At 42.0% G+C, this 20439-nt stretch overlaps 1 protein-coding gene across 2 annotated transcripts; it reads left to right on the forward strand.

Moving 5' to 3' along the window:
- Positions 1–6235: 6235 nt before the first annotated feature.
- TCF24 (transcription factor 24) lies at positions 6236–19947 on the forward strand. Of its 2 annotated transcripts, none has more exons than XM_033934932.1 (3): positions 6236–6508; positions 10731–11233; positions 18468–19947. In XM_033934932.1, exons 2-3 carry the CDS (start codon positions 10757–10759, stop codon positions 18579–18581), a joined length of 591 nt encoding a protein of 196 aa, XP_033790823.1. In that variant the 5' UTR covers positions 6236–6508; positions 10731–10756; the 3' UTR covers positions 18582–19947. The 2 variants fall into 2 exon arrangements, with proteins under 2 accessions (XP_033790823.1, XP_033790822.1); XM_033934931.1 differs by lacking the exon at positions 6236–6508 and adding an exon at positions 6538–6878.
- The last annotated feature ends 492 nt before the right edge of the window (positions 19948–20439 follow it).

Consider the following 20439-nt stretch of genomic DNA (forward strand, 5'->3'; position numbering starts at 1 on the left):
GTATTCCAAATGGGGCCTCACCAGAGACTTATACAATGGCACTATCACCTCCTTTTTCCTTATACACCCAAGCATCTTCCTTGCTTTGACCATCGCCTTTTCAACCTATTTTCTCACCTTAAGATTCTCTAAGACTGGTAAATCAATTATTTCAATTTTGAAAAAGTTTAAAAACCTGGTTGTTTTCACAATAGTTAATTTGATTTTAGCTGTCATATGGTAATTTTAAGCAATTCAACATACCTTTTTCTAACTTTTTCCATCCATCTAATCTAATCAATTTCTGTTTTTATCCCACAGTTTCTACTTATGTTTCATTTTTATAACGAACTGTAAACCGAGTCGAGCTCCTTAGGGAGTAGATTCGATATATAAAATGAAGATTAGATTAGATCAAACACAATCATCCCTAAGTCCCGCTCATCTTTCATACACAGAAGTACTTTGTCCCCTATACTATAGTGTTCTCTTGTATTTTTGCAGACCAAGTGCATGTCCCTGCATTTTTTAGCTTTAAATCTTAGTTAGCAATGTTTCTGCCTGTTCTGATCTTCCTCCCCTCAGGATGCAAAGATGAATCCTGCTTATGTATCAGGTCTGCTCTTCTCAGTCTTGTACATGGTTAATACTGTCCCCTCATCATAGGCACCAACATTTCTTCCCATACCTTTTGATAATACTTGCAAAACCAGTACAGGAATGTGGGGCCTTGTTTTACTAAACAGTTTATCCCATTTTCTTCATGATTCAGTATTGTACATCACAAGTTAGGTGCCAATTCAGTGCCTAATTTCTGACCTGATGGCCAAACACAGCCAAAAAATGGGTTGGTTTTGAGCCTCCATAGGTCAAAAAATCTAGTGGTGAGAAATTATCTCTCAGTGGGAAGCATTTCCCTTTTCCTGGGAGAGGAGTTTGGCAAGATGATTTAAATGAGGCCCAGGATCTTTCTGCTCCTTGGAAGTGGCTCTCTTACCCATTCCACCCAGGGTTGGATTAAAGGGTAGGCCCAGTAGGCATGTGCCTTGGGCCCGAAAACATCAGGGGGGCCCGACAGTGTGGTGCTTTGACTAGGGCTGTTAGGAGAGGGCAAACAGGGCAGCTTCCCTGGGCTCCACAGCTCCAGGGGGCCCTGCGGTTGGGGAATTTCTTTTCCTAGTTGTTGGCTCATCTCCCTCCATTCCCCTCATTTTTGCAGTCACCTTTCCATTTCCAAATCAATGTTTTCTTTTTCAGACGGGCTCCCGCGTCGGCAACCGTTGCATGCGGCTGCTCACCCAAAGCTTCCCCTCTGACGCAGCTTCCTGTTTCCACCTGGGCGACTTGCGTCAAAGAGGAAGCTTTAGGCCGAGCAGCAACTTGCAAGAGAACAGTTGCTGACACTGTGTATTTTGCAATTTTTTCTTATTGTAAACCATACTAAACCATGAGGTATTGTGGCATAAAAATAAAGCTATTATTATTATAAGGTTGTGGAAGCATAGCATACCATACATGAACTCGAAATCTCCCTTTTAAAACTTACTTTCTCTTTGCAGCTTTGGTATTGAAAGGGGCTATGGTCAGGGACTGAACTGAGGCGGAATGAAGAGGAGAGTTGCATTGTTCCAATTCCTCACAAAAATTAAAAACAATATTCCTCCATTATATCCCATAGGAGGTAAAAATGGACGCTATGTGAGCCTAAAAAGGTGGCACAGCAGTAACATGAAGAGGTGGCAGGAGACCATTGACAAGGAGGGAAGGGGAGAAGGGACATATTGTCTCACAAACTCTGTGTGGTCCTTGGTATGGCTCTTTGGCGTTCCTCCTGTTTAATTGCTAAATCTTTGTTCCCTTCTTTGCTCTTGATAAAACTATGCTGCCATCTTCCAGATCTCAACTCAGCTACCTGAGCTGGATGCTTGTTCCTTGGCCACTGGAGCCTTATCATGCAGTCAGCCCAAACATAGTAGCTTAGTATGTGTGTATGCTTCTATGCCCTGGGCTGTTAGAACATGTTCTCCCACTGAGCATATAAACTTTGAGGTTTCAAATTGTGAACCTTGCTGTGGCAAAAAATCTGATGTGGACTCTGCAGGCAGAAGGTGGCCAATGATCTGGAATCTGTGAGTGCCAGGGGAAGTATTGCAGTGCAAAAAGGGGTAAGGAAGCAATCCCAGAAAACAGGAATGTGTCTAAAGCCAGGGAGAGGAGAGCAGAGCAGGAAAGCCTGTGGTAAATAGGGAGTCACAAATTAAAGATGAGTAAACCTACCAAGGAAAGGAAGTCTCACCAGTAGAGGAGGGTGAGAAGTGGGAAGCAGTAAAGGGGTAGGTGAGCTGAACCTGCATTGAACAGCAACTGGTTAGGGAAAAGTGCATTGGATTTTGCTGGGAAGTGGAGGGAAATAGAAGACCGGGTCGAGGGAAATGAGAAGCGGAACAGGTACAAGAAGATTTAGGGAGTAGAGCTGGAAGAGAACTAGTAAACTCCCTGCCCTCAAATATAAAATTATTCATGTGGAAAAGGAGAAAAAAAAAGTGCAGAGGGAGCAGGGAAAAGACAATGAAGAGTGAGGAAGAAAGTGAAGAAAAAAATGGAAGAAAAAGAGCGTGGTGATGATTAGCTGAGGGACTGGTTGGAGAAAAGTGCTGTAGATGGCCTTGAATGGAGAAAGAGAGAATGATGCTGACAAGCTGTAAGGGGGGAACAGAGTGTGGCAGCACCCGAGCTTTTGATTTGTCCACATTGCATGCCCTGTTCTTGACATTTAGATACAGGCTGGTCATTCACTGCCAGATGTATTTTGGTTTTTTTTGCTGGATGAGGGGAAATTTGTTGGGAGTTTTGAGTTCAGCACCCCCAAATCATTTTCAAAAGTTGGCTCCTTTGGCAGAGGGTAAGAGGAGCATAAGGAAGAGAGAGTGAGTAAGGGGTGGGGTTACCATATGGCTCCAGAAAAAGGAGAACGGATCAAGACATCTGGGTTTTACTTCCACTGAAAGTAATGGAAGTAAGGAGGACAAACTGAGGCATCTGGCGTTGACTTCCATTGCTTTCTTCTGGAGCCATATGGTAACCCTAGTAAGGGGTAGTGGGGAGGCAACAAGCAAGGTGGCTGCACAAGAGAGAGCAGCAAATCTGCTATACACGCAGTGCCTGTCTTTGGATCCTCATTGGCATAAGATCAGGACCAGGTCAAAACATTAAATGGTAATGAAACTCAGATATCATCAGTGTCTAATTGGAGTTGTTATCAGCCTGAGGGGGTCAAGAGCAGAATACATTTTTGATTTGGAAGGTTGGTGGGAGGAGGCAACTTTTATCAGTGCTTCTCACTTCTGCTTTTGGGGCACAGTCAGTCAGTCAAGTTTTCAAGGTATCCAAAACACATATAGCCTCAGTGGCACACCCCATTCTGCTGCCTATGGCTTAAAGAAAGCAATTGTGGCCCCTTGTCATTGTATCATTCAGCAGACATGATGTGTGAAGAAACACTTTCTCCTCCTGGATTCCTTTTTCGTTTCTAATTTTGACCCAAAATGTTTACCTCTAAGCAATTCAAGAACAAAATGTGGGTCCTCCTGTGTAAGGATCATAGACCCAAACAATCACATAAGGCGAGTCCAGTGACTCTGGATGGGAAACTTTCCACCTCTCTCTACCAAGTCTACTTGTTTCAATTAGACATGGCTGGTGAGGATAACCAGTTATCAAAACTAACCAGGTTTCGGGGTTATAACGTTCTAGTGAAAGATGACGATGACATGTGATTGTACATGCATTCATGGAGTGTCTACTGGCTGTATAGTGCTATTATGGAATATAAAATCCTAGTTTGGCAATTTGTATTGAAGTTAGCATGATGATGCTTATGTGTAATAAAAGTCCTGTACTGGAAGCACTCAGTCCACTTCAGATCATAGAATGTTGCCTCCCACAACTCCCACTCTGTGCCCTTGACTCCAGCACTTAAGGGGGTAAAAGGGTTTCCGGTCTCTCAGAATCTGTTTACCTTTCTATTGGAGTGGGGGAGGAGGCCTCCTTCTGCCCCGCCCCACTATTCCTCCGAGCTTGCGCTGTATCCGCTCCCAATGATTAATGATGCGAGAAAGGGGAGGAGACAGTGTTAAGGGAGTCTCAGAATTAGAAACTGCTGCAGGTGAGCCCTGAGCCTAAACACGGAGCATTCACCACATTCCCATCTCTCTACACCGCAGACAGAGGCAACACACACTGTCACCTCCCCACCTTATGGGATTGGCAGGCAAGCCAGAACAGCAACAAAGCGACCAACCATCATCAGGAGAGTGTCCGAGCAGGAAACGCGCAAAGATCCTGGACCAGCAGCAGATCCACCTGTCCGGAGATCTCCAGCACCACTGCATGCGGCCAGGTAAAATTCAACCCCGCCGTGTCTGTCCTCCCAAAGTGTGCAGTCCTACATGGGAAAAGCCAAATACAGCAGCAAGAGCTCGTTTTCAGAGCGCCTAGACACACAACGTGCCATTACGGTGCTCTGTGCGTCTAAATGCTTTGAAAATGAGCCCCAAGGTGTCTTATTAAACGTCTATGCTTCAGCATGTTTGATAGGAAATAAAAAGATAAAGCTTAAGTTAATAAATGAATTCCAGTCACTAATTTAACTAACTCACAAAAAATATAATTTCATGATCAAGCCCATTTTTTTTCCCAAAATGGTATGACTTTATAAAGCATGTTAAAAATGCAAATAATTAATTTAATTGCAAACAATTCTGAGTAATAAAGGTCCAGACTTAGAATATATATATGTGCGTTTTTTAACTGGCAATTCTAAACAAAAAAGTTTCCTAAACCAGAACTAAACGTCTTGTATAGTCTTTTGTCAACATTTAAGATTAACAGTATAATAAGGTTCTATAAGCTTGATCTTCTAGAAAATTAAACTTGAATTGATCGAAAATATAATGCATACAAATTTATGTATTTATTTATTCATTCAATTTTCTATACCGTTCTCCAAGGAGAGCTCAGAACGGTTTACATGATTTTTTTTTTTTCAGGTACTCAAACATTATTTTCTAGGATACACATGCGAATTTGACATTTATTGCATTTTGAAATTTTACATGATTTTTTTTTTTTCAGGTACTCAAACATTATTTTCTAGGATACACATGCGAATTTGACATTTATTGCATTTTGAAATTGACCACAGAGTCATCACTGAATTTTCAGTCTGCAAAACACTGTGAAAACCACATTTTTAAGTTATCTATCATTTTCTGATCCTTTTGAACATAAACGTCTATAACTGCACTGGTATTGAAAGAAAAATCAGATAATCAAGCAGTTCCGCTGAAAGAAAAATAATATGACATATTTGCTCAGGTATTAAACAAAAACACTTTTCAAATTTTAATCGTACATTACACTCCAGCCAGGAAGACAACAATCAAATGCGGACATTTAAGTTTAACTTCTTAACACGGTTCATTATTACTGAAAAAGTTCACAACTTGTATTTTTATTGAATGTTTGAATTTTCATGTTATTTCAGTATTTCGCCGATTGTCCAGCTCTTCTTAGTGTAAACCTCCTAGAATTTTTGGTTATGACGGTATAAAAGAATCAAGTTATTATTAATTATTTGCTTTGTTTTAGCATTGCCTCAGTCTAACACCAAAAGGAGTAAATATGCCGCAACTTTCTAATCTAATCTGAAACTGGAAATTTTCTCAAATCCCAGAATAAATAAGTGAGAGGGAGGAAAATTCGCTAGGCTTGATGGCCTGGGGGGAGGGGTGAGTTTGTAAATGGTGAGGAGGTCATACTAGATGTTCATTAGCCTTGATGGAAAGATTTTATGGTAAATTAAAATTTGTAATGTTCATTGTCAATGGACACGAACAATGCGAAGAAGATCGGGACTCGTGATAAGCATATTTTTGTTGATGAACGTCACCGACCAGTGGGAAGGGGTAAAACCGCACGTCCTTAAATATCTGAGGTCCGCGCCACCTTTAGTCTCTGGCTCTGACAGATCCTAATGCTTTTCCCTCCCTATGTTGAGACTAGCGGCAAAACTTTTGCCCTGAGGCCTGTGCCGCTTTTTGTCTCAGCACAGGGAGGGAAAAGCATTAGGATCCGTCAGCGCTAAAACGTCATAGAGGTCTGTCAGAGCCAGAGACTGAAAGTGGCGCGGACCTCAGATTTTTAAGGAGGTTCGGTTTTAGATCCGCGAGGTCCGCAAGGTTCATGAAGTCCGTGTTTTACCCCTTTCCCCCCCTCCCGACCAGTGTCTAATGTGGCAACTAGTCGGCAGTTTCACTCTGAAACTCATTGCTCGGATCCTCTTACCTCCCTATTAAATGGGCTCCTCGGATTGGCAGAAACGAACAATACAGGAGCTCAGACGAAGGCAACGAATTCATACACTGGATCCCGGAAGCGCGTTTCTTTAACCCACACCATTGTATTCATTTCTTAAGCTGGAGATATGTACAGTAGTTGATCTCGGGAGGGAGACTGGAGTTTTCAGCAGGTCCAAAATAAGTCCTATTTATTTTTCGACGGGCAAATTGATTTTTCCCGTTTAGAGGGACAGAAAGAGAGCCCAGCGTTATTCAGAAACTCTGCACAGCAGCATTTTTGTTTACCAGAATAATTAGCAGTTAAAAAAAAAAAATCTGTTTATTAGCGAACAGCAGTTATGGGGTTCTCTGATTTCACCCCTACCTCCCTGAGGATTCCAAAGAGCAAAAGTGTGTGTGTGTGTGTGGGGGGGGGTTCATTTATTCATTTTTTTAAGAAGTATGTTCTGCTTATAACAAAGTATTCAACAATCTTATGCGAGGAAATGTGATTCCCTTAAAAAAAAAAAAAAAAATTAGCTCCCATGCTATTAGAAATAGGTAAGAGGAAGTGACTAGAACAGCGTGATTGGTCTGCTCTCGCAATATACCTTAGTTATTTATTGTAAGATTATATTTGTATTTTTCTCTATGGCTGATATGCTTTTTCTATTTTATAACCCAAGAAAGTTCTTATAATTTCAGCCTGCTTTATCTTCTGCATTCATTGAATTTGATAATCAGAGGAGGGAAGGGGATGAGTTGTGTTTTTTCTATATGACCCTTCCTTCAATCATCAAATCCCTAAGCTTATTCTGATACGCTTCCCCTTTTAGAAAGCCTGAGACTAAACCAAAATGATATGGGGAAGAGTTTTAAAGAGACAAATTGCCTTGCTCCTCTTCTTGCTAGAGATTCTCAGTGGTAGTAGCTTACTCCCACTTACAAATCACCAGTTGCTTCTCTTTAGTCCATGTGAATACACAGAAATAAAGAAAAACACAATTTTTAAAAACCCCTAAATATCAGGCAACACCTTTTGATTGGACTGACTTACTGTTAATACAGATACAGTCTTTGCTCTGTTGTCCTTTGAAAAAGTGCTGGTGGTGCAGCTCTGAGGGCTGAGTCTGAGGGCTCCTTTTACTAAGGAAATTACGGCGCGCTACACCGTGCACCACGCGGCTAGAACTAACGCCAGCTCAATGCTGGCGTTAAGGTCTAGCGCGCAGGGCAATGTAGCGAGCGCTATTCCGCGCTTTAAAGCCCTAGCGCAGCTTAGTAAAAGGAGCCCTGAATGTATTAGTGTATTGAAGTAGTCCCATAAAATGCTATTAACGCTTAGATCTGGAATGGCCCATAAGATACCACCCCCCCCCCCCCATTTGTATCTGATGGCAATGCATACATCATTAAAAAAAAAGAAACAAACAAACAACTTGTTGGAAGAAAATTAGGCTGCAGCTTATTTAGTGGCATCAACAATAACCATTAATTTATTACACAGTAAATGCTTCACCAGATATACAATGTTCCGTTTGTCAACGTAATTCCATCTGCCCTCTAAGGTCATGCTAGGGCTAGTGGATATGGCATAGACCTCCAGAACCCATCATCCAGCTGCTCTTAGAGCTTTCTTTAGACCTAGGCACCCAAGTACACTGGGCCTCCTGGACCTGCCCTTCCATGGCCCTACCCCCCTCCCTGCCTCAGCCATTCTGTGTCCCCCCAGCTCCGGAAGTCCAAGTAGCAATTTCTCCTTCCTTCTTCATTATTCAGTGCAGCCGAATATGCAGTCTTCAAAAGGCCACGGGCAGTGGTTCCTACACGCTGCCTGCAGCTGATCCAGAAGCCTTCCCTCTAATGCAAAATCCCAGCATCAGAGGAATGGCTTCTGGGTCAGCTGCGGGCAGCATGTAGGAACCACTGAATAATGAAGAAGGCAGGAGGAGGCAATACTTGGACGCCTGAAGCTGGACACAGGGGTAGGTACACTGACGTCATCAGAGCAGGCAGCATTCTGGGGGCCCCTGAACTCTCTGCGCCCGAGGCACGTGCCTACATGGCCTACCCTTTAATCTTGCCCTGAGAATACACATTACAATTTTTTTTTAAATCTTTATTCATTTCTAAACTTTCAATAAGTGTAACATAAGATACAATCATTTTCTATTTTAACATCTAATCTAAACTAAACCTTAAGTTTATATACTACATCCTCTCTATAATTAAAGAGCTCAGCACGGTTTATAGGAAAGAACAACATAATGGGGTTGGAGATTGAGTATAGGGGGGAAGAGAACATTACATTTTTGTGAATAGCCTAGTTTTCAGGTGCTTAATATACCATCAAATTCAAACTCGCATCAAATATCCCCCCTCTCATATACCCAACATTTGTTCTTAAGCATAAGAAATCATAGAGTATTCCCATCCCCCTCCCCACCCTGGACGTGTATGCAAAAAAGGGGAAAAAATTATACTCATTCTGTACAGTATTTTGTTAATGATTTCCAAACATCCCTAAATTTCTTAAAATGCCCCTGTTGTATAGCTATTACTGCATCTCAATGGCAACGAATTTGGGCTTGGAGGATGAGATGTACGGCGTCGGCATCTATGAGACAAACTTGGTTTTTCTTATTACATAGAGCAGTTTGGACCCCAGTTTGTTTACAGAAATTAGACAGCTCTAAGTCTAATAGATGATGGCACTGTCATCTCGAAGCTGGGACATCAGATCATCTATTATTCTATTGTCCATTGATATTTAGGACTCCTTTTACTAAGCTACGTTAGGGCTTTAACACGCGGAATAGCACGCGCTAAATTTCCGCCTGCGCTAGACCTTAACGCCAGCATTGAGCTGATGTTAGTTCTAGCCACTTAGCGTGCGCTAAAATGCTGCGTGTGCTTAAAATACTAACGCGGCTTAGTAAAAGGAGCCTTTAGTTTTTGGAAATCCATTTGGGGTCAAGTGAACAATCTGCTGGAAAATCCGGTGGCATTATCATATGACACTGTGTTATTTGGTACTGCAATGAGAGCTAAGAGTCAAATTTCTTCTAATAATAATAAATTTCTGTTCATTATGACAGGGGTTGCCATACAGCAAATTATGAAAAATTGGGATCGGCTGAATTATAATTTTTGGTGAAATTCGTTATACACATTACAATTTAACAAAAAAGACACACAAACTCATGACAATAAACACTATCCAAAAGTGTCAAGACTAAAAATAAAAAAAGAACAAAAACAAAAATAAATCAATCCCTATACCAGCTGTTTCACAACAAACTTATTTTAATGATTATTTTCAATTTCCAAAGCACAAACTTATTTTAATATTTATTTTCAATTTCCAAAGCGTTTGTGCTTGTTTTTTTTTAAATATTTACATTTATTTTCAAGGATATCTCTATACAGAAGCTACAGAAATTTTCCACATTATTTTAAAATGAGTGTCTAAGGAATATATTAACATAATATAACAGATAAAACAATACTGAAAGGTAATTAAATAATGTAAAAAATAAGAAGCTACTGTAAGCATTTTGCTTTCTTTCAGAGCTAATAACTAAACAGTTATATTTTGGTGGAATCACCTGTGTTCAGGGCGCTGTGTGGTCTGGCTGTGCAGAATTTTACATGACGCAAAACGGGGCATATAATTAGGCACTTTAGCAGTGTAAATGAAAGGTAATGTACATATCGCATAGTACATGCCCTTAGAGTGCCTGTGAAGATCAAATCCACTTGCATACAAGTGACTATTTTTACCTGCATAATAGATTCCCAAGTCTTAGAAAATTTGTCTGATGGTACACAGACCTCCAATAATTCCGAATGATTTTAAAGCATATTTTGACCCTTGCACAAACCGATCAGACTCGGCAACTAACTCTTTCCATATATCCAGTCAGAAAATCTGATTTGTGCAGGAACAGAAACACATGTAAAATTTGAGACGAGGATAAAAACAAACATTTTGCATCTTTATAAGGGAGTTTTAACGAAAGATATCTGTATTCCATGGGTACTGTGTAACTTATCTCTGTCCTGCAGCTCTGGTTTTGAGACTGAAGTCCAGGAAAATTCTTAAACTATATAGGTGTTGAAATTATTCTTTTACACTCTCGCTTCACTGCTCTGCCCCTCAGTTTCTGTCACTCTGTTTAGAAATACATTTTTAAACTGTAAGAAATTATAGTGCTCAGCCATGCCCACCTTCTGCTGGAGTCAATCTTTGCTCGCTTATTTGATCTAATTAGCCCACGCCTATTTGGATATTACATCTATGTAGGCAAACCTGGCATAGGGATTTCTTAAATTGTGTTCAAAGTGGAGGAAACAGCCCAGTGAATGCAGCAGACTTTCTTGCATTTGATGTTCTTTGCCGATTGCTTTTAGGTTGCCCGGGACCTAGTAAAGCCGTCATGGTGGAAAAGGTGAAGTCTCAGCTGGATGGTAGCAGTATACCCACTACGGAGGAGATGCCCTGCAGCCCAAGTGCCAGCTCCAGCAGCTTTGAACTGGAACTTCTGCGCTCCCCAGGCCGCAGAAGGAATGACCCGGCGATGACGCCCTGCAATGGAGTGCCAGTACGGCCTGGGCATCAGGCAGGGGGGCTGGAACCTGCAGGGGTAGGAGGACGGCCAGCTGCAGCCAACGCAGCCCGGGAGAGGAGTCGAGTGCAGACCCTTCGGCATGCCTTCCTGGAGCTGCAGAAAACATTGCCCTCGGTCCCCCCAGACACCAAGCTCTCCAAACTAGATGTGCTTATCCTGGCCACTACGTACATAGCCCACCTGACCCGCAGTTTGCAGGAGGAGGGAGCCCCTGAGAGTGAGCCTGGCCCTGCCTGTGAAGTGCTGGGAGCCCTGGGGGGTGATGGTTACCTGCACCCAGTTAAGGTAAGGATGAGCCACTTCTCTGGCTCACCTTTACTTTTCTCTCAGTCTCCCTGGTGTTTTCATTTGATCATTGTTTTATCATGCACTTCCTTTACTCCATCTCATCCTGTGCTTGTTGAAACAAGAAAAGATCCACAGAACAATTCACATAGGTAGTGGGGTTCCTCTCCCTCCCCCCTTTTTTTCAGTTTTGTACCAGATCCATATTTTGTACGGCAAAATATTATTCTGGATATAATTGTTTTGAATATATGCTTGCAATAAGTTGAATCATGTGGGGTAGACAGAGGTGTGCCAGCGGTTTTAGTGCACGCACCGGATTAGCGCACGCAAGCTGAAAATCCACTGCCTGCTCAAAAGGAGGCGGTAGCGGCTAGCGCGCTGTTCCGTGCGTTAAGGCCATAGCGCACCTTCGTAAAAGGAGCCCATAGACAGAGGACATACACGCAAGTATTTAAAAGGGAAAAAAGTCATAAAAGCGAGGAGTGCTAAAAATAGCAATTTTTTTTTTTTTTTTTACAAACCCCAGTGCACACACGTTATCCAGCCCTTCGCAGTATCTAACTGCTAACACAGTTGGATACTGTACAAACGTAAGGAAGTTCTTCTTCACTCGGAGAGTGGTAGAAAACTGGAACGCTCTTCCGGAGGCTGTCATAGGGAAAACACCCTCCAGGGATTCAAGACAAAGTTAGATAAGTTCCTGCTGAACCAGAACGTACGCAGGTAAGGCTAAACTGAAGGCACTGGTCTTTGACCTAAGGGCCACTGCGTGAGCGGACTGCTGGGCACGATGGACCACTGGTCTGACCAAGTGGCGGCGATTTTTATGTTCACCCCTTGCCCCCCTCATCATTAACCTAAAAATAGGGTTAGCCTATGGCTCAAAAAAAGGAGGATGGTTTGAGACATCCGGGTTTTACTTCCACAATGCCAAAAAAGATTCTTGCTTCTTTCCTTTTTTTTCCTCTTTGTTTTTCTCCGTTTCCTGCACTTCTCTTTAAAAATGAACATCTTAGGGAACAGGCTACGGATTGAACTTGATATTCATACGCTTGGCTACAGTTAATGTTTTTGAACTTAACTTGCCAAGCGGTTGTACACCTGGTGCCCGCTCAGTTACCGTCGACTGCAGAAATGAACAGAACTGGATGGAAACAGGCATGGGTCCTATACTCCTGTCTTCTTTCAGTCCTTCTATGGTCCTGATTTTGTGCTTACCCGGATTTCTTCTTGTCTGTCCTAGTTTTTGGAACATTTTTGTGGATTGCACTTTTCTTCAACCACACCCTCCCATTAGGTCTGACCATTCACTTCAGATCTTTCTCTCCCTCCCCCACCCCTTGATTATTTACTTTTAGAAGCTCTCAGAGCCCTTCCCTGAGCTATATGACCATCCAAACTGGTATTTAAATTTAAATGAATAACAACTGCATAAAAGTAAACAAATAACCTATATTTTACATACAGTTTGGTCCATAACATTACATTACAGATTTCTATTCCGCCATTACCTTTCGATTCAAAGCGGATTACAAAAAGAGTTATAGAAGAAGGGTTACAACGTTAGATCAGAGAAGGTTTCCAAGAGAGGGAAAAGTAGGATCTGGGGTTAGGGAGGGGATGGTAAGAGGGGGGTTAAGCTTTATCATGGTATTAAGCTTTATTAAGGGATTTCTTGAAGAGTATAGTTTTTTATTTCCTTTCTGAACATCTTGTAGTCTGGGGTTGTTGTCAATAGGTTGGAGACTTGGTTGTCTATCTTCGCTGCCTGAGTGGCCAGTAGTCCGTTGTATAGTTTTTTCCGTTTTACTTCTTTGATTGGGGGGTAAGTGAATGGGAGTTTGTGTTTTTCTATGCCTGGTAGAGGTGGTTTGGATGAGGCGGTCGTTTAGGTAGGTTGGGCTGTCTCCATTTATAGTTTTAAATAGTATACAGTAGAATTTAAATTGTATTCTTTCCTGGATTGGAAGCCAATGAGAATTGATGAATGCCTCAGTAATGTGATCATGTTTTTTCAATGAATAGACGAGTCTCAGAGCGGTATTCTGAATTGTCTGTAGTTGTTTAATCATTATTGCAGGGCAGGGGAGGTAGAGGATGTTGCAATAGTCTAGGATACTTAGGATTAGAGATTGTACTAGGAGTGAAATTGTGTTTTTTCGAAGAATTTTCGGACTTGTCTAACGTTTCTCATAACTGCGAAAGATTTCTGTATTGTTTTGTTCATTTGTGGTTGCATGGTGCAGCCTTTGTCAATAGTCATACCTAGAAGTTTTAGGGTGGTTTGCAAAGGGTAGTTGATAGAGTTGATTTCTAAGTTGGTTATGGTTGGGATTTTGTTATTTTCTAGGAGGATGAATTTAGTTTTGTCTGGGTTGAGTTTCAATTTGTGGTCTTCCATCCAAGTCGTAACTGTAGCTAGAGTTCTGTGTAGTGTGTCTGACATTAAGAGCATTGGTTGGTCGAAAGGAATGAGGATGGTAATGTCATCAGCATAGCTATAAGAGGATAGGCCTTGTTTGTTCAGGTAAACGCCAAGAGAGGCCGTATATAGGTTGAAGAGAGTAGGGGACAGTAGGGACCCTTGTGGAACGCTGCAGGGGTTGGATCAAGGTTTGGATTTTTCTTTGTCTGATTTTACTTTTGTATGTTCTGGATTTTAAGAAACCTTCAAACCATGAGTATACTTTATCTGAGATGCCTATTGAGTCCAAGATTTGCAATAGGATGTTATGGTCTACCAGGTTAAATGCTGCCGTCAGGTCCAACTGTATGAGCAGCATTTTTTTTCCCATAAGAGTTAAACAATGAGACCAAGCAGAGATCTTTATTACCCCTCCATTCTCCCTTCTATTTCAGATCGAACCATCCTATTCCCCTACCCTCTGCGTTATTATCTCAGATCTCTCAGTATTTTCACTATTCATTCTGAAATCGATGAGCATGGTACAGTTTCCCCAGCTCCCCCGCTCTCTCTCACACTCTGTAACCCAATTGACCCTCAGCCAAAAAGCAGAATAGTTCTTGATCCATTGTTATCTTCACTATTAGGGTCTCCTCTGCTACAGCGACCTGCTACTCTCCTGCCTTTTGAGCCTTTGGTTGGTGGCTCAACTATTTGAGGAGGCGGGGCTAAATACCTATAGAGCAGGGGTCTCAAAGTCCCTCCTTGAGGGCCACAATCCAGTCAGGTTTTCAGGATTTCCCCAATGAATATGCATGAGATCTATGTGCATGCACTGCTTTCAATGCATATTCATTGGGGAAATCCTGAAAACCCGACTGGATTGTGGCCCTCAAGGAGGGACTTTGAGGTCCCTGCTTTAGAGCAATTCTACCATACCATACTAGCACTATTTATTTATTTATTCAATTTTCTATACCGTTCTCCCAAGGGACCTCAGAACGGTTTACATCAATTTATTCAGGTACTCGAGCATTTTCCCTGTCTGTCCCGATGGGCTCACAATCTATCTAATGTACCTGGGGCAATGGGGGGATTAAAGGGCAAATGCTATAAGAAGCGCCTAATTAAGCACTGTTCAGCGCGATTCAAGTAAAATTGGGTGCTGTTTAATGAATCACGCTGAGCGGAACCTATTTTGGAGGCGCACAAGAAATAGGCCAGCTCTAGGCACAACTAGCATTTAGGCACCTAGCTGAGCGCATAAGCACGCTTAAGAGCAGTGATTCTGCAACAAGGCGCCTAACATGTAGCCACGCCCACGCATAACATGCTTAGTGCCTATTTTTTTGAAGGCCGCCTACATTTTTTAGAGGCGCCTTGTTGCAGAATCGCGCTTTCTTGATTGGCACCTATGTTTCAATCAGTGCTGATTAAAAAGCTTAATTGAGCTTGTTATTCAATTTAGATAGGCGTCTCTCTAGTTGGGCACCTCCGAAATAAGTGCCTAACTTTAGGCACTGGTTACAGAATTTGGGCCTAAGTGACTTGCCCAGGGTCACAAGGAACAGCGTGGGATTGAACCCACATCCTCAGGGTGCTGAGGCTGTAGCTTTAACCACTGCGCCACACTCGTCTAGGAGTCGCACGACAAAGGGAGATATTTGGTGGCCACTTGCTCTCTTTTAAGAGCCAGACACTTTGACACCGCTCAGAATTATTAGTCACAGTGCACCCCACCCTTGTTGCAGTTGGGCTTGAGGGCACTGCGTAACTTCTGATTTTTCTGTCTTTCCCTCCTTTAAAGTATTTTTTTTCTCTATTCATATGTAGTGGGGTTTGCTTATACATTTAATTGTGCATTGAGGGCCAGATTCGGTAAACGATACTGAAAAGCCTGTGCCCAAAAATTGGTTTTAAGCACTATTCTACGTATAAAGAGCATTTGCAGGCTGAGTGCCCTTTATAGAATAGCACATACATAAATATGTATGAGATGGATTTGCATGCACTGCCTCCTTGAGATGCAAATCTATCTCATGCATATTTATTGTGGATATCCTGAAATCCTGACCTGGCTCCGGCTCTCGAGGACTGGAATTGCCTACCCCGGAGTTACAGTAAGCCGAGAAGATAGGAAAAGTGTATTGAAGTACCATGTTGTCAAGAAATGAAAATGTGGCCAAGTGCAAAGTGATACACATCAAGGAAAATAACCCAAATAGCTACATGATGTTAGGTTCCACATTAGGAGACCGAGACACCATTGAAAAAAAAGAATTTAGGTATCGTCAATGTTAGGAATTATAAGGAATAAAAATAAATAAATATCAAAATGCTTCTTATGGCTTCATGGTTGGACCGCACCATACCATACGTATTGTGTGGAATTCTGGTCGTTGCATCTAATATAAACATAAAATTAAAAACAAAAAGGTACAAAAAATGGTGATAATAATTAGTTATTAACTCCCCCCTTCCCTTTTACAAAAGCGCACTAGCGTTTTTAGTGCTGGCCGTGGCAGTATCAGCTCCGACGCTCATAGGAATTCTATGACCATCAGCGCTGTTACTGCCATGGTCGGCGCTAAAAATGCCAGTGCACTTTTGTAAAAGGGGGGGGGGAGGGGGTAAGTTAGACTTGGGGAAAGCCACTGCTTATCCCTGGGGTTAACTAGCGTAGAATCTTGCTATTGTTGAAGACTCGGGAACTCTGGAAACAGGATAGTAGGCTAGAAGAACCATTGGTCTCTGACCCTTGAGGGCAATTCTTATGTTCTTGTGTGTGTAAATATATATAGAAATGTGTGGTTTATATACAAACTTGTATTTGGACATAACACTTTTTTTCTTTTAGATTTTGTTAGCACATAGCACAATGGTATCCACTTCCAGTCCCAGTTCCTCAGGGTCAGATTTTCAGGCTATCCCTGAGAGTCAAGGCAACATTGGTAGATGAATATGTGAACATTGTGTAGGATTTTTCTATTTGAAGGAATTTTTAAATAGTGTTTGGATAGCAAGCTGTTTTATTGTGCACTAATGGAATATTGCTATCTGTACATCACGTCGGATCATTTAGCTTGATGCAATCTGTAAGGGCTCCTTTTACAAAGGCATGTTACAAAGCAAAAAAATACGATCATGTTACCCCTTTATTTATCAAATCACACTGGCTCCCCATCTCTCACCGAATCACATTCAAAACCATATTTTTGGTTTATAAAACATTAATCTTTAATGAACCCCAAATTATATCAAAAATGATTGTCCCATACAACCCTTCTCGCTCTTTAAGATCATCATCGTCAAACCTGCTTTCAGTCCCATCGTTAAGAATAATCGGCACTAGACGAAATGATATGTTCTCAGTGGTGGCCCCTTCATTGTGGAATTCCCTTCCAAATTTTATTAAAAATGAAAAAGATCTTATCTCTTTTAAAAAAATTTCTAAAAACTTATTTATTTCAAGAAGCATTTGATTTATGATATGACCTATTTTAAATTTTTATATCCTTGTAATAATCAACAATATTTTCTTCTCGCCTCACCCCATTTATACCTAATGTATTTTCCATTTTATGTAAATTTTAACAAACAATGTAATTGTAACTTTCCCCCTCCTTCCTACTTATTCATGTTTGTCCAAATTGTTTTGTCAATTGTCTAACTCATATAAACTATATGTATTACCACAATCTGTTGGTTTTTAAATTGTACATCGCTTAGATATTGTAATAAGCGATACATCAAATGTAAATAAACTTGAAACTTGAACTTGAAACTTAACGCGCGGAATAGCGCGCACTAAAATGCCGTGTGAGCTAGCCACTACCGCCTCCTCTTGAGCAGGCGGTAGTTTTTCAGCTAGCGCGCGTTATAGCATGTGCTAATCCGGTGCGTGCGATAAAAACGCTAGCGCACCTTCGTAAAAGGAGCCCCAAGTCTAAATTGACTGAATTAATAAAATTTCTTTGTGAATTTGTGCGCTATTTCTGACAAACTAAACTAAACCTTGGGTTTATATACCGCACCATCTCCACGAATGCGGAGCTCGGCACGGTTTACAGGAAGAAGGATGAGAGAGGAACTACAGTGGAGAGATTAAAGAGTTAGGTGTAAAGGGGGAAGGTGAGAGGCCTAAGAGGGGGGAAGTGTTACAGGTTTGAGAATAGCCAGGTTTTTAGGTGTTTGCGGAAGAGTTGGAGGGAGCTTGAGGTTCGGAGTGGGGAGGTGAGGTTATTCCAGATCTCAGTGAGGCACATTTACCAAAATGGACATTACATACTTCAGAGAATCAATTAATTGCACTCTTTCATTTATTTAGCAATTGCTAATATGGCTTACAAGGTCTTTACCAATACAGTCTAGGTTATGCAGAATTTCTTATCTAGCTGGTGCGCGTTAGTTACAAAGCGGTCCTATACTCGCTACCCTAATATATTGAAGCTGTAGTTAAAGCAATGTGTTACAAACTTTTTAAGCTGCTGGTACAATAATCTCGGGGCTATGGCTGGAGGATAGCTGGAAATGTGTGGACGTCCTCCAGTCATGGCCCTGAGCCTCCGATTACCGCCGGTGGGGGTGCTGCAGAAGGAGAGGTGAGGAGAAGGAGCAGAGGTGCCGGCGCCAGCTGACTTCGGGATGTGCCTCTCTTCCTCGGCAGCATCTTGGGGCACACCTGAAATTCTCCGGGGCACCTGGCACACAGTTTGCGATACACTGATTTAAAGTGTTGAATGAAGTTCTATTTCAGAATCTCTAGCATGATAGAGCTCTGATTATGCCCTCTAACTCTGCATCTCATTTGGCTATTTGTCTCTGCAGAAGTGGCCGATGCGTTCCAGGTTGTACACCGGTGCTACAGGACAGTTCCTACATCACTCAGGACACACAGAAAACCCAGATCAAGGAGAAACATCCACAAAATCACAGTCCTGAAATCTTTCTCCCTTAAGGAAAAAATGCAGGAAATATACGTATATTTATTAAATTAGCTATATTAAATTAAGACATGGAAGAGAGACGTTGCTGAAATAATTATTTGTGGGAGATGGTTAGTGAGAGAGGGGTGTGGGAAAGAAGGAATGCCCGATCAATACCACCCTGTGATATTTAAATGTGTTTCCAAACCAAACTTATTATATAACGACAATCCTTGACTACTTTTACAGAAAATGGCAAATACAACATTTAAAAATTCTTTTGTTTCCATAAAAAGTCAGATATAAATTTCTGAATAACCATCTAAGGGCCAGGTTCTCCAAGGTTCCAATTCAAACATTTTCAAAAGAACAAGCAAATGTCTGAAGTGGACCTTTGAGCCCTGGGGACCATTTTATAGATGTAGAAAAAAAACCCATTCAGTCTGATGCAAAAGAAGAACGAATCTGCTCATAAGAGAATTTGGCAACTGCAGACTCAAACAATGAGTGTGAATAAAACTGTGAGTAAAAGATTTCTGGAGCTTGGAGGAGAGGATGGTGTAGACATCCTGTGTTGTACCTGGAAGATCAATCACTTGAACAGCTGGGAGAAGACCATTTGCTTGAGCAATCTTTTGACGTTATCGGTGAACAAATCCTGAAATATTTTCTTGGTGGGTTCTGACTAGAGAATGACACGGGAACAAATTTTTCCCTGACTCCACTGGAACTCAATTTCCCCATCCCGCCCCCATGAGTTTTGTCGCTGTCACTATCCCATTCCTGTAAGCTCTGCCTTAACCACACAAGCCTCAAACACTATGATTTTAAAGTGTTTGAGGCTTGTGCAGATGAGGATGGCGCTTGCAGGAATGGAGCAGGAAAAAAACTTGATGGAATGGGATGTGTCCCTACAGCGACGGGGAAAAATTTGTCCCCATGTCATTCTCTAGTTCTGACCATATGTTCATTGTGAAATAAAGGCGGGCTATCAAAATATATATTTAAAAATAAGCTTTTAGATTGCTAAATGTAATAATAATAATATGTTTGTACAAATGTATGTGAGAAACAGTGTTAGTAAAACTTGTTTTGTGCTTAAGCGTCTCTCCTAGGCTGCAGTATCAAAATGTTTTTAAACAGTAGCATTATTGGGATGGTGGTTAAGAGTCATGGCTGACTACATATATCCAGATGGTGGTTATGAGTCAAGGCTGGCTACGTCTATCCAGTTAAACCATAAAGGGGCCCTTTCAATGGCACATTGAGGGAGGCTTGTGCCCGGGTGGGTGGCGCCCGGCATCTCCGCGCCATGCACCTCCCTCTTCCCTGCCACTTGGGTGTCCCTCTGCTCTTCCCTGCTGCTTGGGCACCCCTCCCTGTCCCCCACGTACCTCTTGAAATGTTCACCAGCACGAGCATCTTCCGCCTGCTGCCTGCATCGGCCTTGGCTCCCTTCTGATGTCATGTCCTGATCCTGCGACTAGAACATGATGCCGGAAGGGAGCTGAAGCCGGCGCATACAGCAAGTGGAAGAGGTTCATGCCGGTGAACATTTCAAGAGGTGGTGAGGGGAAGAGATGCGCAGGTGACCCCCCTCCCCCCACGAAGACAACGCCTAGGGCGATCTGCCCCCCCCTGCCCTTCCCTTACTATGGCACTGGGCCCTTTTACTAAGCTATGGCATGCCCTAGCATGTGCTGGCCACAGCTCAAAATGGCGTATCTTGGGACATGTTCAGGCATCGTGTGGTAAGTTAAAAATTAGCAAGCACTAAAAAATAATATTAAATTTTTGTTGGAGGGGGCATTGAGAAGTAGATCCTGTACTTCTTAGTGCCACTACATTACTGTGTGCTACCTGGTTTGAGCAGG

Source organism: Geotrypetes seraphini, chromosome 2 (assembly GCF_902459505.1).
Source record: "Geotrypetes seraphini chromosome 2, aGeoSer1.1, whole genome shotgun sequence".
Taxonomy (NCBI): domain Eukaryota; kingdom Metazoa; phylum Chordata; class Amphibia; order Gymnophiona; family Dermophiidae; genus Geotrypetes; species Geotrypetes seraphini.

Excerpts from the sequence above, each read along its gene's own strand:
- TCF24 (XM_033934931.1), top strand. Across the intron at positions 11,234-18,467 it reads GTTACCTGCACCCAGTTAAG|AAGTGGCCGATGCGTTCCAG; the intron begins GTAAGGATGAGC and ends TTGTCTCTGCAG.